This window comes from Pieris napi, chromosome 13 (genome assembly GCF_905475465.1).
Source record: "Pieris napi chromosome 13, ilPieNapi1.2, whole genome shotgun sequence".
In the NCBI taxonomy this organism is placed as follows: domain Eukaryota; kingdom Metazoa; phylum Arthropoda; class Insecta; order Lepidoptera; family Pieridae; genus Pieris; species Pieris napi.
Window position 1 is genome coordinate 1,896,118 of NC_062246.1, and position 27,999 is coordinate 1,924,116.

General features: G+C 34.1%; 1 protein-coding gene across 2 annotated transcripts; it reads right to left on the reverse strand.

The window, feature by feature from the left end:
* Positions 1 to 6: 6 nt before the first annotated feature.
* LOC125055166 (methionine--tRNA ligase, cytoplasmic) lies at positions 7 to 27,798 on the reverse strand. 2 transcript variants are annotated; one of them, XM_047657448.1, is made up of 24 exons: positions 27,585 to 27,798; positions 27,139 to 27,250; positions 26,807 to 26,960; positions 26,351 to 26,491; positions 26,129 to 26,226; positions 25,884 to 26,000; positions 25,165 to 25,281; positions 24,840 to 24,915; positions 23,192 to 23,319; positions 22,227 to 22,331; positions 19,964 to 20,141; positions 17,746 to 17,910; positions 16,314 to 16,415; positions 15,573 to 15,690; positions 15,332 to 15,402; positions 14,219 to 14,316; positions 12,800 to 12,948; positions 11,006 to 11,138; positions 4,970 to 5,113; positions 3,726 to 3,861; positions 2,396 to 2,464; positions 1,482 to 1,637; positions 696 to 857; positions 7 to 252 (listed from the first exon to the last, which is right to left on the reverse strand). In XM_047657448.1, the coding sequence occupies exons 1-24, from the start codon at positions 27,685 to 27,687 to the stop codon at positions 139 to 141; spliced, it is 2,946 nt and encodes a 981-aa protein (XP_047513404.1). In that variant the 5' UTR covers positions 27,688 to 27,798; the 3' UTR covers positions 7 to 138. The 2 variants fall into 2 exon arrangements, with proteins under 2 accessions (XP_047513404.1, XP_047513403.1); XM_047657447.1 differs by having other exon boundaries at positions 27,139 to 27,262.
* Between the last annotated feature and the right edge of the window lie 201 nt (positions 27,799 to 27,999).

A 27,999-nucleotide genomic window follows, 5' to 3' on the forward strand; every position in this document is an offset into this window, starting at 1 on the left:
AACGCATACAAGTAAAAGTTTATTGAGATTAGCTCGGGACTTACGAACTAAAATAAATACCACAAACGCAATGAACACATGTTTGTACATATCTATTGCACATTGCTATATACAGAGAATACTTTTCAAAACATTTATTTATTTTGCATGCGCCGCAGCGAGTTGTTTCTTGAGATCTAGCAACACGTTGACTTCCTGTTGCCAAACTGTCTTGTCTTTTGTCGAAGCTTTTAGTTTTCGTACTTTGTCACCCTGAAATATATTATGTTTTAACTCTCTCATTTTATAACGTACACTAAAGATAGTACTATGATGGTATTTTTTTTTTAAACTATAAAAGGCTTTTGCAAGATACATATTCATTGAAGGTAAATATAATTTGTTTTTAATGACCCGTAAATCAGTATAGCTGCGACAGTAGGCAATCATCCCAAAAAATATTTTACTACCGGGACACGAACCCAAGAATGCAATTTATGCTCCCGGAATGTCGCCCCCATTAACCAAAATATTTTATTTTAGTTATATTATATTGAATTTTCGAAATTATGATTTATACTACAATATATATATTATATTGTAGTATAAATACAATATAATATATATTATTATTTATTATAATATATATATATATATTATATATATGTACTTCTAGATTTTCTTATAAATTTATTAATTTAAAAAAAAATTATTACCTGTTCAGCGATTGCTTTTTCCAAGCTGGCCACATTAGCTGGTGTTGCTACAATCGACTGAGCGGTCGCCATTTGCTTTTTCAATTCTAGCAATTTGTTCACTTCCGGTTGCCACACTGTCTTATCTTTAGTGGACGCTTTCAATTTTCTCACCTTTTCTCCCTGAAAAAAATAAATCATAAAAAATGTTAATTAATAATAAGTGTGTGGAAATTATAAACAGTATTTACGAAAAACAACTTTTAAGTTGAAGAAGACAATATTTTAATAAAGTACAAATTATTTCAAATACTCGAAAACGATGTTAAAAGTTATGGCAACATATTTATTAACGCTTTGTTCTATGAATAGTGCACATACAACCGGATTAAATTATTAAGGAGGCAACGGGCGGCCTTATCGCTTACAAGCAATCTCTTCCAGGCAACCCTAATAAACAAGAGCAATAAGCAATAAATGGTAAGGGTAAAGTGCATAAGGGAGCGTTATAGTATTACGTCACACAATTTTTGGAGATTCTTGGACCCCTCCCCACATGTAACGCGCCGTAACGTTTTTCTGTACCCAAGGACCCCCCCCCCCCTACAAAATTCGTCACGTAATACTTGCACGCTCCCTAACTAAATTAAGTAAAATTTAGTAACTAATACATGATAAATAGTAATATTTATGTCAACTCAAAGATAAAAGTATGCTATCCCTTTTATATGTAACACTCTTGTCAAAACAAGTTGTAGATGGTATGAAAATATAAAAGTAAGATAAATGTTCTATAAATACTATTACCTGTTCAGCGACAGCTTTTTCGAGACTGGCAATATCCGACACAGGCTGACTTTGGGCAGCCGTCAGTTGCTTCTTTAACTCGAGAAGTTTATTCACTTCCGGTTGCCACACTGCTTTGTCTTTTGTGGACGCTTTTAACTGACGCACTTTCTCACCCTGTATAGGATAAAACACCATGGTACAATAATCCCTTATCTTTGAACCCTTAGCTCAAAAGATAAGTGTCAAGGGATTCAGAGCCTTAGAGTCTTAGAGCATACAATACGGACTAATCCGTATAACAGGGGGGCAGGAGGCTCATCAGATGTTGAGTTAGACACTCAATGCCATAGGGCTCGCGAGTGCGTTGCCGACCTTATATGAATTGGTTCGCTACTCGATTTAGAATCTTAACCTAGGTTCGAATTAGACCCAATGTGTCGATATAATTTATTACAATAACAGACTTTGCGCTAAAGCTGTTACGTCAAAAAATGTATTAGATTTTGACATAATTTTGTCATGATCGTAGAACAATGCCGGATATGAAAAAAAACAAAATCCAATTTTTATTATATTTGGATACTACATTGACTAAATATTACGGCTACATTAAAAAAAATCCATGTGTTTTAAATTTTAAATTAGTCAGTCCGTAAAGTGACGGATTTGATAGACGCTCATTGATTTTTCTAAAAAACTGTGTAATTTAATATTATTATCTTTATTTTGTTTCAAAAGAAACTATTGTATGCCAATTTTCATAATTACAGAATATGAATTAAAAGTTATGACAAAAAACTAACATGGTTCAATTATTTTGAAATGGCTGCCCTGTAAAGTTTACTATTTGTCAGATCCGTCACTATTCTACGACTATGACGATTTGTAACATATATTTTTTTAGCGAACTTTAAAAGTATAAAACAGCTTACCTGCGCAGCGATGGCTTGTTCCAAATCACCAACATTTGTAGAGGCGCCAGTTTTCACATCACCGTTTTGCTAAAAATATATAATACATATTACAATTATACTATATGTATATACTATATGTAACTATATGTACAAATAAATATATTCAAACTCAAACTCAAAATATCTTTATTCAAGTGGGTAACCGAGTACACTTTTGAATCGTCAAGTTAAATTAATTGTAAATTTACATTTACTACCAGTTCGCAAGTCAAGGGCGTAGAGCGGGTAAGAAGAACTGGCAAGAAAGTTTCCGCCACTCTTTTTAATCGCCAAGTATTGTCATACAAATTGTTTGAACTGGAGCAATTCAATCCCAAGGATTATGATCATTTAAGTAGTCCTCAAATTTATAAAAAGCTTTGTTGATTAATTTATTACCTAATGATATGTGGAAATGTATATCTTGAAAACGTTTAAATTTACAGACAATGGGAAAAACTAGTAAGAGAATTCTATTTTTATCATGGGATCATTATTCTAACATGCATTATTCATTTCAACACAATATTAAATTATTAAGACTATTTTACTGATTTTTTTTTAACAATATTTAGTTTGCTTACTTGGAAAAATTTTCAAGCATAAATTCTTACACATTTAACTTGATTAATTTGTGTGGCGAACAAGAATAATACTAATTTTCAACCGGTTTCCACTCATTTTATCAATATGTGTGACGACACGGGTCCGGAGGGTAACGTACGTACCTCCAAAAACTGGTTTTGCATATTTCGTGCGTATGTGTGCGTGCACGCAGGTAACATGCGAGTGGTACGTGAGTCAGTGCGCTTGGTGGCTTGTTATTGGATGCTCTTATGTTAACTTTTTATATCATTTTTGTAATATTAAATAAACAAATTAATTTAATTGGTTATTTTATCTACCCCCTAGATTTAATGTGTAAGAATTCGTGCTGGGCTATTTTCACTCTACGTATTGAGCAATTTAATCGATAAAATACCTTTAAATAAAAAACTTTTTTTTGAACGGATTGAAGTTATGTATTATTATAAATTTCCTCCTCCATCGTTTAGTCAATACCAACTCCGGGGAAATAAATACAGATAATGCAACTTTCTCTGCAGCTGTGATACTTTTTGACATTCAACATCTTTTGTCTTCAGTCACCGTGACCACGCACGCTGTAAAGCTTTAAAAAATTATGTTTAAATAGTTGTAAATTTATAATAATACTTCAATCCGTTCAAAAAAATTTTTTTAATTTAAATGTATAAAAGTTATGTCAATCAAAGACAATACTAGATAAAATACCTCATGCCCCATTTACCTTAGCTCTTTCAGCTTGAGTCCCAGCATATTTGGCCCTCATTGTGTCCACTAACTCCTGCTCTATTTTGGCGAAAAGCGGCTCCGGCTTGCCAATTACATGTCCCGTGGGAATGTATTGGAATAATGCGGGATTCCTGTATTCGTATTTAATTTTTTTAAATGCATGTAAATTATTACATTATTTTATACTTTATTAGTAAGAAGAGTTAAAGTTCGGTGGATGTTGTCGGAAGGATGTTCAAATAAATGAAACTCTTTGTTGGACTGGGAGGTGCTGGGTGTCAATTGGCTTGAATCGCGTAAAACATCACCTGCACCTCCGAAGTAGGATGCTTCAATGTAACATCTGGCCAGTTATAATGTATGGTTGCGAGGCTTGGACCTTGAAGGAGGCAACCATTAAGAAACTTGACGCCTTTGAAATGTGGTGTTACCGAAGAATGCTGAGGATAAGCTGGGTCCATAGAGTCACGAACGAAGAAGTTCTACGGCGCGTCAAACGATCCCGAGAACTCACGTTGAACATTAAAAAGAAGAAGATAAGTTACTTGGGACATGTGTTTCGACACGAACGGTACCGACTTCTTCAAGTAATCATGATGGGCAAGGTCGAGGGGAAAAGACGCGCTGGCAGGAGGAAGTCGTGACTCCGCAATATTAGAGAATGGACGGGAGTGGCCAGCGTAGAACAGCTGATGCGCATGGCGAAAAATAAGAAGGAGTTTGACGAGCTGACCGCCAACCTCCACTAGTGGAGAGGCACTTTAAGAAGAAGATGAAGAAGAAGCGTAAAATATGAGCTTATAAATTACATAAAATTAGGGTTTGCGACGCTGGACTAACAAAAAAATAAATTGTCTAATTTAAGGATTCTTAAATCTAATTGACACTTAATACAATACATTACAAGTGTGTTCAACCTTTTGAATATTATCAGAAACGAGAATGTTGTATTACAATTTATGAGTGTGTGAAAAACTAAAGGGCTCATTTTAGCTTCAAGTATGCGATTATTGCTATCATTTGGTTTGCGCTTGTCATTATTTACTAGAAAATATATATGTTTAACTTAACAAATATTAGATCACATTACTATAGTAACAATTTTTTTTATTTAGTTTTTACTTGATCTCCATTCCCTTGGTTTTAAGCGGTATTAGCCCAGTGTAAGAGACTTTCAACCCACAAGTCGTGTGTTCGAATCACGTGCACAAATTAATTTTTAAAGCAAAGTTTACTCACGTGGGGTTGATCCTGAAGCTGGTATCAGGCAAGTTAAGCTGGGCCTTCAGCTTTCGGCTCGTGTCAGGCATATATGGCGCTATCAAAGTGCACAATAGCGCCACCAATTGACAACAAACAGCTATCGCAGTCGAACCACGAATTCTGGAAAATTTTCAAATATTCAAAAATAAACAAAGTACTTATTTGCAATCATCGCATTTCCGTTTATAACAATAATAATTTAAAACTAAGTTATACTAATAATAATAATTCAGGCTCTACAACTGTAAATGGGTCTGGGCCTCAGATTGCATCCCTTTTTTTTCCAGACGGCTTCGCAAGTGCGTTGAGTTTTAAGAATTGGTATTGTACGGTTCCTGGATCGTCAGGGGTTCGAAATAATAGAATAATTTTAACTTACTCTATATTTATCACTCGCGTAATACAATAGAATATGAGCGAAATAATAACTATTATGTTAATTGCTATATAATAAGTGCAATCTAACAAACAGAGAGAGTGCCTGCGTCGGGCTATACTCTCGGGGCATGACTCCGACGATGTAGGAAATCGTGATGCTTATAAGTGATCAAACTGTACAGCCAGGACACGTACTTACATAAGAAAAACATCACGCTTGTAGATGATCGGAATGTACGAGCCCTGGCACTTACTTACATAGGAAATAATTAAGCTTATAAAACTAAGGAAGCCTGAGCGAGTAAAATGTACAGCCTTGGCTCGTACAGGTACGCTCATTTCTTGAAGGACCCTAAGTCGAATTGGTTCGCAAATACTTCTGTGGGCAGCTGGTTCCACATAGTGGTGTGCGGCAAAAACTGCATTAAAAGCTCAGTTGTGGAACGTACTGCACTTGTCTTATTTGCTTTTCCTTATGGAAAAGGTATGTCACAGACCGAAAACAATGCTAGGTACAGATGCAATAATAAAATTCATACAATGACACTGTATAATAAACAATTTGAATTTATTGACACTAATGTCATCATTAGTTATAATTACTTTTTGACAAAAGATAACTATTATCTTTGTAATTATTATATTGGACAAGTAGCAAATTCGCTATCATATTGTATTTTGAACAAAGCCAAATGTTTGGCTAACCAATCTGCTCCTATTGAGCAGATAGATAATAGTACCTTTTCTCAAGATACCTTGGAATTTGTTCCAAGTAATTATTTAAATTAGATTTTAAGACAAAAGAGGTGATCTCTGGCAATAGTTCTAGTCATAGTTGTTTATTAGGAGATCCATCAAACTCCTTAAATGTCAATAATAAAATCAATAATAAGCATATTTTAAATTTAGTACATCAGAATATTCAGGGTTTGATGGGTAAAGAATTGGAGTTGGAGTTGTTCATGAACTGTAATAACATTGATATCTTATGTATTACTGAACATTGGTTAAAGGACCACCAGTTCATGTTTAGCTTCAACAATCATCTGGTAGCCAGCTCGTTCAGCAGAGTTAATTTAATACGTGGAGGCTCTTTAATTATTGCTCGGAATAATCTTAAATTTAAAGAACGTACCGACATAGTGAGCCTGTCTGTTGAGCGAGTTGCTGAGATAGCATGTATTGAGCTTGAGCAGTTCATTGTATTGAGTGTATACAGGCCCCCTAGTACTTTATACGATACTTTTGAAAAAATCCTAGAAGATGTATTAATAAAAATATCTAATACTAATAAAACAGTTGCCGTCTGTGGAGACTTTAATATTAACTTATTAGATAAATCTAGTATTGTTAATAGATTTTTAATCTTATTGAAATCATATAATTTATATAATATTTTCCTTGAGCCAACTAGAATAACTGCCACCAGTGCCACTTGTATTGACAATGTTTTTACAAATGTGAAGCCAACTTTCTATTCAATTATTAACCTGTTAGATTCAGATCACTGTGGCCAGTTGGTTTCATTTACTAAAGACATTGTTAAAGCAAATCGAAAAAATGTTAATTTTGTTCCAGTAACCAGTTATCGTTTAGAACTTTTTAAAAATAATTTAAATGAAAAACTGCCTGGTTTGCCTTATCACAATAACCCTGACCAAGCTTACTCTTCATTATTTAACATGATTAATTCTCAGTTTAAGAAGGTTTTTACATCTAGATCAGTTTCTGTTAGTGATCGAGTTTTGTTTAGTGACTGGGCAACACCAGGTATTTTTAAAAGCAGAATAAGATTATTTGAATTATATAATGAAAGGAACCATGATCATAGTGAAAGGTTTAGGGAGTATGTTAAAAATTACTCTAAGACTTTTAAGAGAGCCTGCGCTGCCGCAAAATCTTTACACATTAAAAACAAAATACGATCTTCTGCAAACAAAATTAAAACTACTTGGAATATTATTAATTCTGAAATAGGAAGAACCACAGTTAAGAATAATGATTTTCATCTTAAAATTAATGATATAGATGTTAGGGCGGATTTGGAGGTGGCAACCGAGTTTGAATCTTTTTTCACTAATATTCCTGTATTAACAACTCAAACTTTGTTGTCGTCTTCCGGCTCCGCATACAACATACTTAAAGACTGTGTCGCAGAATGTGGGACAAGTTTTGAATTTACAGATGTTAGTGCTAAGGACATTCTAGATGCATTTAAAGATTTGGAAGTAAAAAAGTCCACCGATCTTTGGGGGTTGTCAGTTCAAATAATATCCTCAATAATTGAATGTATTTCCCCATTTCTGGCAATTGTGTTCAACTCTTGTGTCGCATCTGGTGTGTTTCCGGACTTAATGAAGTTAAGCAAGGTGATTCCACTCTTCAAATCTGGTAGTACAACCGATCCTACGAATTTTCGCCCTATCTCAATTTTGCCTACACTGAGCAAAATTTTTGAGAAAATAATTTTAAAGCAAATGCTAAAGCATTTTAACAGACAGAATCTTTTTCACTCCAAACAATTTGGATTTACTAAGGGTCGGTCTACTGCTGATGCAGGTGTGGAACTACTCAAAAATGTATTCGAGGCTTGGGAGAATTCACAGGATGCTTTAGGCATATTCTGTGACTTGTCCAAAGCTTTTGACTGTGTTTGCCATGACACACTTATCAAGAAACTACACCACTATGGCGTTAGAAATAAGGCTCTTAGACTTCTCAGTTCATATTTAGACAATAGAATACAAAGTGTAGATATTAATGGCAAAAAATCAAAAGGATCTGTGGTAACTATGGGTGTTCCGCAGGGTTCAATTCTAGGTCCTTTCTTATTCCTTATCTATATCAATGATTTACCTTTTTGTGTAAGGGATCATCACAAAATCCTATTATTTGCGGATGACACTTCGCTTGTTTTTAAAGTTAAGCGTCAACTTGAAAATTTTGACCAAGTTAATTTGGCACTATCTAAGGTTGTCCATTGGTTTAATGTTAATAATCTGCTTTTGAACTCAAGTAAAACTAAATTAATAAAATTTTCTACGCCTAATGTGAGGCAGTTAAGCACCAATGTACAACTGAATGGAGTAGAGTTGGACCCTGTTGAGTCAACTGTTTTTCTTGGCATTACTGTTGACGCCAAACTACAGTGGGGCCCACACATTAACAAATTGTCTGGAAGGCTCAGTTCAGCTGCTTATGCTGTAAGGAAAATTAGACAAATTACTGATGTGGATACTGCCAGAATTGTTTATTTCAGTTATTTTCATAGCTTGATGACGTACGGCATTCTCCTTTGGGGAAACTGTGCGGATATTAATACAATCTTCTTATTACAAAAAAGGGCTGTCCGCGCTATATATAACTTAGGTCCTAGAGTTTCTCTCCGAGAGAAATTCAAAGAGATAAACATTCTGACTGTAACTTCACAATATATTTTTGAAAATTTACTTTATGTTTACAAAAACGAACCGGATTTTGTCAAATTGTCTGATCTTCACTCCCGAAATACTAGGAACAAAAATAATTTAACAGTTCATGCTACTCGCCTTCATAGAATAAGCAACTCGTTCATGGGTCAATGTATACGCTTTTACAATAAACTTCCTATGGATGTTCGTAAACTTCCCCTTAAGAAATTTAAATTTTTTATTAAATCAAAATTATTAACTAAAGGATATTACAGGATATCCGATTATTTAAATGATAGAAACGCCTGGGATTGAGCTGCTCGCTTATACAGCTATCGCTTGTGGTTTTTTTAAGCTGTCTTTCACTTCTTCTTTTTTTTTTTTTTGCATGTTGTACATATTTACAATCTGACATGTCTTGTGCTTTTGCATATGCATTTTATTTTATTCTTTTGACATGTTTGTGCTTAGTGCATATTCATTTTTTTACATTTTTTTTTTCTCTATATTACTGACATGTTTTGTGCTTAGTGCATATTCATTTTTTCTTTTTCTACAATACTGACATGTTTTGTGCTTTTGCATACAATATTTTACACTTTGACATGCCAAGTGAATAATGTTTATATTTCGATTATATTTTTCAATTTCATTATTTTTTCCTTGCTTTAAGGTACACCTTAAAAATACATTTTGTATCCATTGTATGTGTAAACATTATGCGGGTATATCGTAAACTCTTTTGCTTGATTTATAATTTGATACATTTTAGTCTATAGTTATTTTGGGCTGGCGATCTGAGTGAGTTGTTGCCCCACATATTTTTATGGTGCCACTGGCGGTATTGTTGTGTACCGGTTTGTGCAGCTCCCTCAAAAATGGTTGAGCTGCATGAGCTATTCGGGGCATGCTAGCCGTCTGCTGGCACAGGCTTGCTCAGATCGATCTGGTTCTTTCTTCCAAAGACCAGTCCAGTAAATACTCTGCATTTGTTTACACCAATTTATTAATTTATTATTGTATTATCTGGACTATAAAAGAGACTAAGACCCCCGAGTTTGTTTCGACATTTCTTCTCAGGGCAGTCAGTTAGGAAATGTCGACTTCATCTAGTTTAGGAAGACATTGTAAAAGTGATTTATATAGTCCTACTTGCAAGAATAAACTATTTCATTTCATTTCATTTCATTTCATTTCATTTCAACGAAAATAGGAAGGCAATGTCTGACCAATGGCGATTCTTAATAATTGTCACATATTACGCGAATATTTATATCTAATATATAAAATTCTCGTGTCGCGGTGTTTGTCTAAACTCCTTCGAAACGTCTTGACCGATTCTCATGAAATTTTGTGTGCATATTGGGTATGTCTGAGAATCGGACAACATCTATTTTTCATCCCCCTAAATGTTAAGGGTAGTCCAGTCCTAATTTTTTAATATTTAGATTTTTTTATGATACAGCATTAAAAAATACACACAACCCCTAATTTTCACCCCTCTACGATCAACCCCTATTTTATATTATAAATGATATACATGGCAAAACGTCGTCTGCCCGATCAGCTAGTTGTCATATAAATATTCGCGTAATTTAATTAATTCAGTGTAACGTATACTCTGATTTTTAATTCCGTAGAATTCTGACATTTCATAAATGTTGCTACTAAAAAAGTTCTCCACCGAAAAAGGGACAAATTTGACTCATTTGATGGCTATAAAAAATGCTACGTATTTTTTATGTTTTACCTACAAAAAGGTAAATCTAAATATTTACTTACTCAAGTGACCTTATACAAACATAACAAATATTTCAATATCACGAACAATATATCGAATTAATTTTAATTACTTTATTTTATTCTTTAGCTGGCATCACGGCCTACTAATTCCAGGCTTAGCAAACCTTTAAAAAAAATGTTATCTTTCTTTACGTGTTTTTTACTGTTTGTGATGAAAAGGGACGGAATTATCACTCGTTAAACCACTTTAACCACACTTAAAAAAATTGATACATTAACTAACAATAAAATGTATGTATAGACTCAGATGTTCAGACTCGTATTGAATTTGAAAAAAGCTCGACCAAAAAGGTTTGCCATCTCTGACATGTCAAAAATGATATCTGTCAGAATTCTACGGAATTAAAAATCAGAGAATACATACGAAAATCTTTTCTATTTAAAGTTAAAATGTAATGTATTATAAATTAATAAATGTTACTTTTCTTCCGGAGATCCTTTAAGCAGAACCCAGGGCTGTTCGCTCTGCATGTGTTGGTTCCCAAGTCGAGAGACACTCATGACATGCCTGAGCGCTTCTCGAAGACGGCCTTTTTCCATATTTTGTACGTACGCTGAAATACAATTATTAAGAAATCTATAATTTTACTAGATGACCCCGTGAACTTTGTTTCACCAACATAAATTTGTGTCAAAACTTTTAAAACAGACCCAAGAGGTCGGCCCTCATACAGCAGACTACATACTAATACTATGAAACACATATTTTTGAAAGAATCTACAAATATATAAATGACAACTAAGTGAAATAAATTTAATTTAATAAATTTTTTATTTCTGAAAAGACGTCCAATTTCCCATCTAAGAACAGTTTGTATTGGGAAATTCAATTGTCGATTTTACTATTTTTCTTTAATTATTATTTACGTTTCCCATCGTTTAAACCTTCCCTGATCTTCCACAAATATTTCAAGATCATAATTAGCCAAATCGGTCCAGCCGTTCCCGAGTTTTAGTGAGACTAACGAACAGCAATTCATTTTTTATATATATAGATATTAAATGTTGTGCTTAGGATAAGAAGCAGAAGCGAAATTTAGCGCTAAGTGTAACTTCTGTACGTCAAATAAATTGGATTTTGACAGACGTAAGTGATAATTTCGTTTCTGAATTACCATTGGTCAAAGAGAACAATTACACAGGGCCCTCCGGTGTCTCCAGAGTTAAAGCTTTTCTTACACGGCTATCAGCATTTCCATACAATTTTGCAAGTAGTATTATTTATTGAAGTGAAACTTCTTTATCGGGGTTGGAAAAAAATTTAGTGTAAAATTATTTCGTTACGCGTCACATTTTTCCATTACGCGCCATCTTTTAAAGTGAAACTTCTTTATCGACGTATGGGAGAAATTTTGTAGCAGGTTACGCGCCATGTTATGTTGCTTTTTGAAGTCAAACTTCTTTATCGGCGTTGGAATAAAATTTACACACATTTGTGTCACATTTTTCGGTTACGCGCCATCTTTTTCTTGTCCCTATCACGTTTGATCCGAAGAGATTCGAAGCCATTAATAACCAAAATATACTATAATAACAATGATAGTAATAATTCTATTACAATTAATGAAATTCTGTAATAATCTTAGTAGCAATAAGGTAAAATTAAATAATTGTATTTGTATTCATGTCTATGATAATATGTATAAGCCTTTTGTTAAACTTTATCTAATTTAACTTTATTTAACCAATTTCTGTAAAGTTGCATATAGTAGATAATTTTTCGAAAAATAAGGTCATAAAGAAGTTTCACTTCTTACGTGTGTACACCTAGTACACGCACAATTTTTTTTATTATAGTACTTTATTATAGAGTAATTGTTATTTTAATAGCAGATAATAACATTCTAAGCGCTAAGTCTAGTTTCCTCCCTTATGTACTGCAACTAACAAGTGACACTTTAAAAAAAATAACCCAAACCATTACAAAAAATCCAAAATATATAATCCTATTAAAAAATCTAAAATTCGAACTACACATCTATACAAAAATTTACAAAAAAAATAAGTTTTTGAATTATTTTGACAAATTTTCCATACAATGACATAACATGACTTCAAATAATACATGTACTCCAATTTAGTTCCAAATATGCCCACAGAGCGCTAATCAAGATCTCCATCGACTTTATACTTCAACAATTTGACTTCATACAAATTTATAAAGAATTAGAATGAGAAATACATAGTCGTGTTAATTTAAATGAATAATACTCACCAACAACTTCTCTGTTGACAAGCGCAAATAACACATAATCTGTGTTCGAAAATGACATCTCTGGAATCTTCCCTTTGAAGGTATTTGCACAGAAACTGAGTGACCGGTGGCAGAAGTTACCGAGATTGTTTAGTAATTCTGAATTATTTCTGAAAAAAAAATTGGTAGATGTTGACTCTTCGCCACTATTTTTAATCGCCATGTTTTTTTTTACACAACGTTTGTAAGGAGCTGCAACCATTAAACCATGTTCCACATGACATCTTTAGTAATAAATAATAATAAAATAAATTAAAAAGTTGTCCTCTATCAGCAGCAAGCATGGTGAAATAGGAGCACGCACTTACATTCTCGTGGGAACAACACGCAAACACATAGTCGAAATAACCAACATCACCGCATACACGAATTCAAGTACGACCAGTCCTCACAAGTGTATTGTGTAGCGTGTGACTTTGAACTTGACTCTTGTGAGGTGAGAATGTGAAACAAAAGATGTTACAAAGACGTTTATAGCGGTAGGAGTCCTTTAATACTTCTGCACCACTTCTTTATACGTAACGCTGACGTCACAAGTCTATCAATGTAAGATTGCTGTTGATGAGCGGCTTATTTACGACTGCAGCGATATGCTCGGTGCCGGCAAAAAAAGGCTTTATTTAGCACAAGCTGCCTGTGTGTGTGTGTAAAGTCTGTTTATATAGCTTATTTAGCCCAAGCTGCGTGTGTGTGTGTAAAGTCTGTTTATATAGCTTATTTAGCACAAGCTGCGTGGGTGTGTAAAGTCTGTTTATATAGCTTATTTAGCACAAGCTGCGTGGGTGTGTAAAGTCTGTTTATATAGCTTATTTAGCACAAGCTGCGTGGGTGTGTAAAGTCTGTTTATATAGCTTATTTAGCACAAGCTGCGTGGGTGTGTAAAGTCTGTTTATATAGCTTATTTAGCACAAGCTGCGTGGGTGTGTAAAGTCTGTTTATATAGCTTATTTAGCACAAGCTGCGTGGGTGTGTAAAGTCTGTTTATATAGCTTATTTAGCCCAATCGGCGTGTGTGTGTAAAGTCTGTTTATATAGCTTATTTAGCACAAGCTGCGTGTGTGTGTGTAAAGTATGTTTATATAGCTTATTGAGCACAAGCTGCGTGTTTGTGTGTAAAGTCTATTTATATGTTGGTTGACCTACGTTTTAAATAAAACAAAATATTTGAATATGAAAATGTCCACTGAAAATCAGTGAATTACCTAAAACTGAGTTGGGCCTATTTGTGACAAAAGTGATTGTTTTGTGGGCTTTAATCAAATAAACTTGAATTTGATAGGCGTATTTGCAATACACCTATTAGTAAAGTATTTCTCCCCATAGTAAATACAGTAATTTCAGAAAAATAAGTAAATATGAAATTTTACTGAGAAACCTCACCTAGTACACAGTTCGGTCCAATTAAAGCTCGAATCAGACGTTTCAGGTCGAATACTGGCCAAATAGAAACGCCATACATCCGATGGGATTCCGGTTTCCTACAAAACAAATGGCTATTATTAGTGTATTTATTTAGTACAGGGGTAAACTAAAATATATGTTTTTACATGAATTACAATTTAGCCTATACAAGCCATAATCTATATATATAAAAAGAAAATGGTGTTCGTTTGAGGTTCTTTCACGCTTAACCCACTGATCGTATCGACATGAAACTACCACCATTCGATGCGAAATTTTTCCTAGATGGTTTATGGTGGATATTTATTTTTTCCAACGTTCCTTCATTTTTTTATTTCTGTTTTACTTTTATGAAAATTTTTCCCGCTAATAAAAACAAAAGAGGCTTCCTAGAACCTCTAAACGTCAACATCTGTTAAAAACTCGATTTTCGAAATATTTCAATTTTCTTAGCGGGAAGTTAAAAAGAAGAATAATAAAAATATGAAAATAAAATAAAATAATGAAACATAAAATTTATTTTAATTCGTCCAGCAAAGCGGGCGCGAAACGGCTAGTTACTTATAATTAAATTATGTTGACTTAATTTTCCACAATTAACTAACTAAATTAACAGTCTTAGTGTTCTTGATTGACACTGTGTTCGTGTGTCCGAGATACCGCACTTGCACTTATATTCACTACACAAGGTATATTAACTCAAAAGATTTAGTTCTCTTTTTCATTTATTTCAGACATAACTTGACAGTAACAAGTATTACCCGGCATAGTAATGAAAACCTACAATCAACCATTGAATTATAAGGTTGCGCAATAATATAACTATTGGAAAGAACATTAAAATAATTCAAAGAGACATCTGTCGATAATAACGTACACTAAAGTTTATTATTTCACAATTTGACGGTTTCACATCGATAGATTACAATCTACCGAATAATAATACGTTAAATTGTAAGCAGTCCGTTGAGGTTCACAATCTTTCGACAGTTCACAATCTCGCGAGATAGATTACAATCTAACGGTGTTTACAATTTTACGGTGACATATATTTAAATTTCTTAAGTAAGTTAGTGATGGCAGAAATGTTACCTGTGCATCTGTACCGAAAACACCGACGCCACGGGATTTGGAGAATTTGCCTTCTTCATAGTTCAAATATTCTGAAATATTCAGTTACAAATTGAATGATTAGTCTCTCTTTAATAAACAGCGCCTCTGTTGAGCAACAAGCGGTCTGAATGATATTCAGCCGTAGCAATTGTTACAACAATTATTAACAATTTCCGAACTCTCGTTGACAAACCAATTTTTTAAACATAATAAAACTTACCAGTAGCAAATATATAGTCCACAAGCTTATGACCTTCGTTCGCGCCAATAACGCTAGCCGGGAACATTATAGCGTGGAATGGAACGTTGTCTTTCGCCATGAATTGGTACAATTTTACCTAAAAATATATATGTATATAGTAGTTTATAGTATATAGTTAATATATAAGTATAGTTTATTATAATTAACTAGCAAATCCGGCGAACTCCGTTTCGCCACCAGATTGCTTCGTTTTATGTAATATTTCGTTTGGTGATCCCGCTTTTCTGTTGATTTTTTTCCTGAATTTTCTTGAACCTCACAGAGCCCGAGACCTTTCCAACGAATGCAAAACCGTGGAAATCGGTTCGTGCGTTCTGGAGTTATAGCGTCAAGAAGGAAAACCCGACTTATTTTTATATAGTACATTAAGCTTAATTTAAGTAACTTTACACCATATACCTATGGTTATCAGTGGGTTCACTGATGTTTCACAAATTTCCGAACCAATTCGACTTAGGGTCCTTCAAGTAAAGAGCGCACCAAATCTTAATAGGCCGGCAACGCACTAGCGAGCCTTCTGAGTGTCCATGGGCGGCGTTCCGATTCTTAAAAGGCCGGCAACGCACTTGCGAGCCTTCTGAGTGTCCACAGGCGGCGGTATAACTTAAAATCAGGTGAGCCTCCTGTTACAAAAAAAGTAACCATAATTGTCGAGCTTGTTTGTTACGGTTAAATAATTTAAACTTAAAAATAACTTACATCATATTCCTTATCCGGCTTCCACCATTTCTCGTATTGTTTAGTAGCACATTGGGTTATGCTAGTGTAGCCGACTGGCGCGTCAAACCACACGTAGAATACCTGTTCCAAAGAAAACATTAGCGGAAATTATAATAATAATAAAGCGACCAATTTTTTAAAAATATATCTAACACTAACACTATGGAACAGATTTTGACTGACTGCTAATTAATACATAACTATATAATATGAATAAACTAAAGCAATAGACAAAAGAAAAAAAAATCTATTCTCTGATTTTTCAATCCGTAGAATTCTGACATTTCATGAGTGTTGCTACTTAAAAAGTTCTCCACCTAAAAAGGGACAAATTTGACTTATTGAAAATAAAATGCTACGTATTTTTTATGTTTTACCTAAAGGTAAATCAAAATATTTACTTACTCAAGTAAATTACAAATATTTCAATATCACTAACAATATATCGAAATTAACTTTAATTACTTATTTTATTATTTAGCTGACATAACGGCCTACTAATTCCAGGCTTAGTTAACCTTTAAAAAAAAATGTTATCTTTCTTTACTGGTGCGTTTTTTTACTGTTGGTGATAAAAAAGGACGTAATTATCACTCGCCGTTAAACTACTTTTAATGTGGAGCACCGCACTTAGTAAAATGGATACATTCACTAACAAATAAAATGTATGTATAGACTCAGATGTTCGTATTGAAATTGAAAAAAGTTCCCAGCCATAAAGGTTTGCCATCTCTGACATGTCAAAAAATGATAGCTGGCAGAATTCTACGGAATTAAAAATCAGAGTATAAAGCATGAGTGGTTGTGGGTGTGTGTAAGATCGCCGTTAATTGCACTTAGCTTAGCTAATTAATACATATATTAATTAGCTAAGCTAATACAGCACAACGGCTACAACTACAACGGCCTATACATAGGCCGATCACCCACTCACCATAAAAAAATAACTAGTGTTCATCATAAAAAAAAATACAATTTGACAGAGTAGTTTAAAAATACGTTTTGGAGTAATACTTATTTGCTAGTGTTTATGTGTGCGTGTGTAATGTGCACACATGTCGTGCATACTAGTGTATACAAGTTTTAGTGCGTGTTTTGTAAGAGCATAGTAATGTTCACACATACACATACATACATTTGACGACTCATTGGTCTAGTGGTTAGTACCCCTGACTGCGAATCCATGGGTCCCGGGTTCGAACCCCGGCTGAGACGAACATCGATGTGATGAGCATTTGGTGTTGTGCTTAGGTCTTGGGTGTTTAAATATGTATTTATATGTCTATTAATCTATAATATGTATGTATATCCGTTGCCTAGTACCCATAACACAAGCTTCACCAGCTTAGCATGGGACTCGGTCAATTGGTGTGAATTGTCTTAAAAAAATAATACAAGAAAGTGATTGTACCTTATGTTTATACTTGTCAAGCGGCACAGGCACGCCCCACTTGAGATCCCGCGTAACAGCCCTCGCTCGCAGCCCTTCCCTTAACCAGGCCCGCGACACAGCCCGCGCTGGCCCCGACCAATTACCTTCCACTGACGAGATCCACGAACGGATTGACGGCTCCAACTAGAAATATGAACATAAAGGTGAATGACGCATACAATAGGTATTTCAAAATGAACAACAGAACAAAAATTGTTTTCTAAGACATTTATTGCTAATGTCGTTAAAGCTTAGGTTTCCTAGAAAAGCGGTGACGTTAACTAACGGCCGTCATTTTACGGTTGTTAATAACGGCCGTTTTTACTTTTTAGCATAATGCAACAATCATTTTCGCTCGTCCAAGTCACGTTTCCACTCATTGTATTAATTAAATATGGGCACCGCTACACGCGAAAAACGTTGAACTAATGTGTATCACCGCTATGACGGCCGTCATGCAAATGATAGCATCGCTATTTGATGTTACGGTGACACTCAACGTTCTCTAGAAAACCTACTCCGATATTATTTATAGACAATGTATGGGTGACGTCACCCAACGTTACATTGCGGCCGTTAGATAGCGGCACCGCTTTTCTAGGAAACCTAAGCTTAATAAGCGTTATGAAAGAAAATTGCTTTGTATGTAATTAGTCAGTCACGTGATACAAAACGGTCGTTCATTGGTGGAAAAGACAATACGTGCGTAACCCTATCTGGGAGTCTAATTACGGTGGGCTTCAGATTTCCATATGTTTCATAATCATTTGTCAATCTAATAGGCAAGTAGGTGATCAGCCTTCTGTGCGTGACACACGCTGTCATCTTTTTCGAGCTAATGTTAAATGCGCACATAGAAATAAAGTCAATTGGTGCACAGCCGGGGATCGAACCTACGACCTCAGGGATGAGAGTCGCACGCCACTACACTGCTCACTGAGTGTAATTTAAGTTTGTATAATTTACACGTAAAGAACTTGACGTTCGTTCAAGTGTATACGGGCTTGGTACGTCATACGGACTGGTGCGCCATCTTGGATGGAAAAGCGTTTTGACAGCTTCTTGACGTTATAAATGTTAAAATTGAATTTTAACATATTCTTACAAATTTGTATAGTTTATATAGTCACCAATAAATAATCTGAAATGGCTTATAATATTATCAAATAGCCCATCTATATATATAAAAGAAAGTCGTGTTTGTTACAACACTTATAACTCGAGAACGGCTGGACCGATTGCCATGGTTTTTGATTTGTTGGATTTGTTTCCGTCCCGAATAGCAGAATAAGCAATAAAATATCGGATAAGTTATCGAATAACAATAAATAAATTAATTAATTTTACGAATGCAAAAACCATATGGTGCCATCTGTTGATAAAACTACGCATCATTTTACGTCGAATTCGTGTCAGTTCAAGAAATTCCGATCTTGAGGTGAATGAGGAGATGCATAACCTTGCTTTGATCCTGAACAAAAGATGTTGGATATCAGAAATTGCTTAACATGCAGTATCGCCATATTGACGCTAGAGAGAAGATGCCTAATGTGTAAAACTGCCATTCTTCTTTCGCAATGGCAAGCAATAAAACATTTCAGTTGTATTAATGTAATACTTAACATTAATGAAATCCTAAAATAAGTTAAATTAAAGTAACAACGATATTATAAGGTTGTAGGGCGAAACGAAGTTAGCCAGGTCAGCTAGTTATTTATATAAAACAGATCCACTTTCATCACAACCTTAACCAAATGTGATAGAAAAATACAAGTAATTTGAAACAGTAAAAAACCATCTTTACGCTATAAATTTTTAGGTTTCCATACAAATTTCCCTTACTTAATTCAAACAAAGTGAACTAAACATAAATTACTAGCTGACCGGGCAAACGTCGTTTTGCCATGTATATCATTTATAATAAAAAAATAGGGGTTGATCGTAGAGGGGTGAAAGTTATATGTATTTTTGTATGTTGTATCATAAAAAAATAGAAATTAAAAACTTTGTCTAAAAAATAAAATTTAGGGGTGGACTACCCCTAACATTTAGGGGGATGAAAAATAGATGTTGGCCAATTCTCATAGATACCGGATAAGCACAACAAATTTCATCAAAATCGGTCAAGCCGTTTCGGAGGAGTATGGCAACGAAAACTGTGACACGAGAATTTTATATATTAGATTAATTACTTTACCTGTCCTAATTCAATAAACAGCTGTTCACTAGGTCTGACAGTCGGTCTGTGCGCACACACTTTACACTTTGGTTCGATTAATTCGATCGCATTAATCAATTTCCCGCATTTATCACATTGATCACCGCGTGCACCATCGTACGCGCAGCCAGGGTGTGGACATGTTCCTTCTACAAATCTAAAAAACATACACGCGGGTTACATTTTTGAAGTGAAACTTCTTTATCGGGGTTGGAAAAAAATGTAGTGTAACATTTTTGCGTTACGCGTCACATTTTTCCGTTACGCGCCATCTTTTGAAGTGAAACTTCTGCATCGACGTATGGGAGAAATTTTGTAGCAGGTTACGCGCCATGTTGCTTTTTGAAGTCAAACTTCTTTATCGGCGTTGGAAAACAATTTACACACATTTGTCACATTTTTCGGTTACGCGCCATCTTTTTCCTGTCCTTACCACGGTTGATCCGAAGAGATTCGAAGCCATTAGTAACAAAAATATATAATAACGATAACAATGATAGTAATACTAATAATTCTATTACAATTAATGAAATTCTGTAATAATCTTAGTACATACTACATAGTAGTACAGTAATAAGTTAAAATGAAATAATTGTATTTGTATTCATGTCTATGATAATAAAAGCCTTTTGTTAAACTTTATCTAATTTAACTTTATTTAACCAATTTCTGTAAAGTTGCATATAGTAGATCATTTTTCGAAAAATAAGGTCATAAAGAAGTTTCACCTAGTACACGCACACATTTTTTATTTTTTAATGGCTCTGGCACGGTTTGTGCATTAGCCAGCGTCAAGTATAAGATTTTTATAATTCGTGCTTTTTGCCTTGGAAATTCGACCATGTCCTCCATGTACGGTTTAGGCACTCGCCTGGTACCGCACAACCCTCCCAAAGGCCGAGAACAAATTTTAAATTAAAACTTGCCCTCGAATCGGGAATCGAACCCGGTACCCCTCACCTAGCTGCCACTTAATAAGACCGCTAGGCTATGAGGCCCCTAAAGGTTACATTTAACTAACGATAACATTCTTTAAAAAAATATTATTTATACGACATTGGAATCACTTTTTTTAATAGGTTAGAAGGGAAAGGGAAATGGGAAGAAATGGGCACTCATTTTAATGGGTAACCGACCAGCCCTTTTGGAGGAGGGTATACTCTTTTTTTTAAACAATTGGGTACCGTATACCCCAGGAAAGAGCCCCACCGAGAATCGATTCCACACTTCGCTAGTTCGCATAAGAAAATATCTTGGACCGTGGAACACTTCTATCAAGGTGATGCGGATTAAATTTTGAATAAGAACGGTACGATGTTGAAACGAGGCAGGAGATTCAACCCAAAACATTCTTCAGACTCTACATAGTACACGTTGGATTGACAATTCGACAAGCTGGTATTTGAAACACCGGCCCAGATATGAGAGCAGTGTTCCATATGAGGTCATAACTGAGACTAGTATGGAACTACTCTTAATCGGCTGCTTAAAAGCTGCTTAGTTTAAAAGTTTTTAGTTTGTTATTAATATTTTTTTTTTGTATTACTTTAGATAAAGGATTCTGCACTTCTCGCACGCATCATGTGTCTTTTTTTTTAGTTTTTCATTTAACTAGGGTTGCCTGGAAGAGATCGCTTATTAGCGATAAGGCCGCCCGTTGCATCCCTTATAATTTTTATGTATTGTGTTTCTTATATTTGCAACGAAGTGTAAATAAATAAATAAATAAAAAATGGCGGCGTAAAAATGGGTCCCGAATTGATTTCTTAATTTATATTTAAAGAATGTGTGCCAAAACGATTCAAATCAGTAATTTTAAATTATACAAACATGACCTTATAACCCAACCCACCCTTTCCCAATTCTGTTTCCTCAAATATTTGGCGCAGATTTATTTTAAATTAACGTTTAATACGTCTACGTAGATCGGTCTGGGAATAGTCAGTCTAGTAAAATATGTTATCTATGAAACACGTTTTATTTAAATTGATAAACTTTCGTAAAGCTATTATATATATTACTAGCGGACACGACAGACGTTGTCCTGCATGATATTGCAAGCAATTAGTAAAGCAAAGTATGAAAGTACCGACTGCAGCGCCATCTGGCGGGCTGATTTAAACCATTCCCAGATCCCCTTGAACACACACAAAAAATTTCATCAAAATCGGTCCAGTCGTTTGAGAGAAGTTCAGTGACATACACACTCACAGAAGAATTATATATATAAAGATATACATACCTATCTGCCAGGAACCTCTCGCACTTCTCGCAGAACAATTGCTCAACAGACTGCGTGCTCATGAAGCCATTGTCCAAGACTTTTAAGAATAACTTTTGTACTATTCTGTGAAAATAGTTATTTTATAAAGAAAACTATAGCCATAAAGCCATAAAAAAAACAATATTTTAATTAGCTTCCTTCCAACTAATATCAGTTAAATAGCCTTTGAGATAAGCTTTAAAGAACTATTAAAGCTTACTGAATTATTAAATGTGTGTATGTTGGAAGGTCATAAATATTTTTGGACAGTCTGTTGTTTTTTTTTTATCGAACAGGGGGCAAACTGGCAGGAGACTCACCTGATGTTAAGTGATATCGCCGCCCATGAACACTCTTAATGCGAGGGCTCGCGAGTGCGTTGCCGGCCTTTTATGAATTGGTACGGTGTATCTATGTATTTCAGAAGGGGACATGTATAATATACAGGGTGGCCAAAAAGTCGTGGATCAAACGCAAATAGGGGATAGATGAGGTCATCAGCTGAAAAAAATTGTTCTACGGGAGGTCTCTAAACTCAACCCCTGCAGAGTTATAATTTATTTTGCGTTTTATAAGAAAATTTACTTTTTTTTACTAATACTTATTAAATTCGAAAAATTTACATCCTGTATCTTTTTCATAATATCCACTAGATTGGCACTGATGAGTTCTTGCGTTAGACATACTATTCAAAGTTGTTTATTTAGTGTATTGAAGATAATATTGAGTTATACAATATATTTTTTTTTCAAATCAAAACTTTTTGTTTACTTCGGACCCCATTGTGAAAAAAAATTACTCTACCGAAAAGTGAACCTGTATTACAAGTTTTGGAGCATTTAATCGGGATTCTAAAAAGGTATTACTCATGGCCATGAGTCGCTCTAATATCTTTCTAGGACGTAAAACAACAACAACGATTCGGACTTATGATAGATACTCACTGTGTCTGTTCAGGCGTGCTTGTCCGTCCAAAATAGTCGAACCCAATATTAAACCAGCGATAAACTGAATTGTGGATTTCATAGTATTTATCGCATATTTGTCGTGGAGTTACCCCTTCTTCAAGGGCCTGAAAAATGAAATGTTTATTTAAGTAATGCAGATCTATATATATATAATGAAAATGGTCTTCGTTTGAGGCTCAATCACGCCTAAACCACTGATCGTATCGACATGAAACTACCACCATTCGATGCGAATTTTTTCCTAGATGGTTTATGGCTATTTATTTATGAAATTCCAACGTTCCTTCATTTTTTATTGCTGTTTTACTTTTATGAAAAATTTTCCCGCTAATAAAAACAAAAGAGGCTTCCTAGAACCTCTAAACGTCAACATCTGTTAAAAACTCGATTTTCGAAATATTTCAATTTTCTTAGCGGGAAGTTAAAAAGAAGAATAATAAAAATATGAAAAAAAATAAAATAATGAAACATAAAATTTATTTTAATTCGTCCAGCAAAGCGGGCGCGAAACGGCTAGTTTTCATTTTCAGTTCTGGCAATTCAGTTGTGGCAGATCTTTGCCAAAAGTTTTGCTATAAGTTATAATTTATATTTCTCGGTTTTTAATATATTTATTATTTGTAAGAATTCTGTAAGCAAGTTTGCCTTTTAAACATTGAATAATTAGTTTTCTATTTTTATTTTTTTTAAGACAATTCACACCAATTGACCTAGTCCCATGCTAAGCTGATGAAGCTTGTGTTATGGGTACTAGGCAACGGATATACATACATATTATAGATAGATAGACATATAAATACGTATTTAAACACCCAAGACCTAAGCACAACACCAAATGCTTATCACATCGATGTTCGTCTCAGCCGGGGATGGAACCCGGGACCCATGGATTCGCAGCCAGGGGTACTAACCACTAGACCAATGAGTCGTCATTCTGTTTCTATATGTGAGATTTATTGTAATGGCCCTTAAAAACCCTTTTTATAATTAACCAAACCGTCGACAATTATGTTAAATATATAATCCATCCAATCTGAATCATTCGTATACACTGCTTTAAAAAAAAAGGGTGCGTGTACTCTTACGCGCGTAAGAAGTTATACTTCTTTGGCATTATTAAAAATAGTTTTTGATTGCATTGCAAATAATTAATTACAATTTAATAATCAAAGACTGGAGAAGGAGTCATTATAGTCAATAAAGTTCAGTTAACGTTTGAAAAAATAAATATTTATTATTATTCCCTTACATTAAGTAGAACATAAATTCTATTATTATTCGAATGTTTGTGTTTTTTAAATTATGTCCAATGCCGTAGCATCTTCCGTGGGCAACTTCATTCTGTTATTTTGTGTCACGGTGCGCGCGCATCGTAAAATTTCACTCTCATAAATTTTTCATAACGCGCCTAAAGAAGTATAACTTCAAAAATTACTCTAGTTGCCCCTTCTAAAAGGTTCATATGGAGAATGGGCAAGAAATTCCATACTTTCTCTTTTAATTTTTTTTACAATATTTCGTGAGTACATTGATTTGATTATATGTGAAGACAGTGTAAATTGTGTTCCCATTTAATTAGATAATTATTGTGTGTATATAATTTGTGGGTTTTAAAGAAACTTACCTTTGTTTCAGTCGCAGTCCCATATTCATCCGTACCACTTATATATAGGGTGTTGTAATCACATAGACGACAATACCTATAAAAAATTGTTAATTATTATTATAATTATTTTTCTTTAATCTTATATTAATATTTAATAATTGCATGATAGCCAAAATTTAAAGTCCCAATCTTGCCTTGCCCTGCCAAAAACATCAGACAAAGATAAAAAATACTTTGAGACTATATTTGTCTCTGGTTAAATTTTTAGAATACAGGCCAGTGTCGATACCTATATTCAAACATCCCCCATATTAAGAATACAAAATGTAATGAACTAATTTACCTTGCAAATATATCAGCTGAGAGCACACAACCAATTATATTCCCCAAATGCGGGATATTATTTACGTATGGCAACGCTGATGTTATAAGTACATTTTTGCGTCCTTTAACTGGCAACCTGCAATAAAAATATGTTTTGGTATTATCATTCTGCACTCATTCTAAGACAAGGAATAGAGTTTTATATAAAAGAAAGTTCAGGCCACTCTGACAAGAAAGCCATGAAAGTCTCTAGTTCTAGAAGGTTCAAGAAGAAAGGTAGTGTAAAGGAATTTAGCTAGCTATATTAGGGAGCGTTCAAGTATTACGTCACGCAATTTTTTGGAGATTATTGGCCCCCCCCCCCCCATGTAACGCGCCGTAACGTTTACCCAACGGGTACACAAGTATAGTAAAATGTTTCGTGACCAGCTAGTGACTCTTTATACCTAAAAGTTACCATTATGTGGTGTAAAGTACTGGAAAGTCGAAAATAATATTAACAATAACGCGTAATTCAATCCCCGCCCCGCATCGTAACGTTTTACAAAAGGACCCCCTCCCGCCCAAAATTCGTTACGTAATACTTGAACGCTCCCTTATCATCTGTAATCAAACAATGTTGTATAACCTTTATGGGTTAGTAAAGAAAATTAACACAATCAAATCAATACTAAAGTCAATAAAAACACTTTCCGTTCAATGGAATCCTTGCCGGACAGTTAAAATAAGTATACTTACACTAATTTCTCTTGTTTAATGGGAGCTTGTAGGTTCTTCAATCCGTTTAACCAGTTTTCTTGAGCTAAATCTGCCTCTTCCTGTGATACACTGATGGGAACGGAATCATCTGGCGATCTTAAATACATATTGAACATTATTATATTATTCTTGACATTAATGAAATATAAGCTGTATAGATTTCATTGAAATAAATAAAAACAAGAAAGATTACGGTTAAATGCAATACATAATATGGTACTCACCCTGCTGGCGTAGGCAAATTAGTAATTTGTGGAGTGCCCAATGCTGAGTTGTTACTAAATGGACCTTTAGGATTTCCACCCCATTGCTTCACTGCTTCCTGTAATATTTTAACTATCAGACAATAGTGTTGGAGAGAGAATAGTATCTGAAGTCCACTAAGTATATACTCTTCACTAATTGACAACATAAATACTTTAATATGTAGTCAATTTATTCATTACCTGAAAAGCTTTAGCTTTATTCAGTTCTTCAGCCCATTGAAGGATATAAGAACACTCAGATAAATATGATTTTGATTCTTCATTATATAGTAGAGGATATAGTGTACTCCATATTGATATATCTGCTGCTGAAAGCTTATCCTGGATAAAATTTATTTAGTTAATATGTCATTAACAATTAGAACTTTATACATAAATGACAGATTTGTACACATATTCCAAAGTTATAAGTAACTTTAATAGCCTGGGATTATAGGTGTTGCGGAAATATTAAACAATTTTTAATGAGAAGTCTTTGGAATTAATACCCCTAAGCATCAATTATCAGGATACTAAAATCAATGTTCCTAGTTTCCAATGGGTAACCATTTACACACTAAATAATTGGTTTATTAGTCTCAAGTTTTCACTAGACATAATAGCTTGCATAGAAAAGCCATGTAATAAAAAACATACCCCTATAATATATTTATGTTTCTTCAACAATTCATTCAACACAAGAACAAGGGATTGCAAAACTTGTTTTACATCTGCAGGAACAGTTTTTGCTGACAGTACATTTGATACCGCTGGTTGTAGACGAGTTGCCTCCCACTCTTGCATTTGTTGGCTGATTAAATATATCTTATTTAAATAATATATACATATAAATCATGGTCATCTTTACTAGTTAAATAATTATAACAGGAAATGACCATATAGGTTAAAAAAATGAGCATGTCACTTATCATTGACATATTATCATGAATATTAAGGTAAATTATAAAATATTTATAAAAACCACATACCACTGCCCATTCTTAGAAAGGTCCAGAATAGGGAATAGGTACTGTACTGCTGCGTTACTTGAGAAAAATGTTAGTTCTTCATCAACTTCAAGCAATGGAAGGCATTTTGGACCTGAAAATTGGTCTGCCATGCAGACAGAGTATTGAAACATCAGTCCCAACACCATCCCAAAATGTTACTACATATAGTATTGTGCATAATCTTATAAGAATAGGTTACAATTCCTCTAATGTACACTGTGTGTACGTGTTTTACCTATTTTTCTCACGCGATTTCTACGTATAATTACTATTGTTTTAATTAAGCATAAATATGAAGCAATGACTGATAGCTTGATGCAGTAAGAGTACACGAAAGTTACTTATTTTCTTTACTTTTTATATGGGCAAAAGTCTAAATTTAAATATTATAATAGGCAAAAACCGAACGAGGAAAAAAAAACTACCTTCAAATGTAGATTTTTGCAATTCTAACTTTTTCCCAGCTAAATTTGCCGCAATCAACAATTTCAACGTTGAAGTATTATTATTGTTTGTGTATATTTTCATTTTTAAAGAGTTCTATTTTAAAGATTAAAGAGAAAAATAAATATTTCCATTCGCGGAAAATAACCTCTGTTTACGAACTTTACGTGGGCACTTCCATAAGCAGTAGAGGATGTCAGATATGAGATGACAGCCGTCAAATTACAAAATAGTTAAGTCAAAGATCAATGAATTTTTGAAACTTGAAACTGGCATAAAGTTAAAGCTATTGCCAAAATATTAAAAAAAAAGATCAATGATCAATTAAATTGTAAGCAGTAAGCTGAGGTTCACAATCTTTCGACAGTTTATAATCTCGCGAGATAGATTACAATC

Bases quoted from the DNA above. Each gene is read 5' to 3' on its own strand.
- LOC125055166 (XM_047657447.1), bottom strand. From the start codon at position 27,687: ATGAAAATATACACAAACAATAATAATACTTCAACGTTGAAATTGTTG. The intron at 16,416-17,745 runs GTACAATCACTT...TCTTTGGAACAG, and splicing joins TTGACAAGTATAAACATAAG to GTATTCTACGTGTGGTTTGA. The intron at 2,465-3,725 runs GTAAATGGGGCA...ATATATTTTTAG, and splicing joins CTCAAGCTGAAAGAGCTAAG to CAAAACGGTGATGTGAAAAC.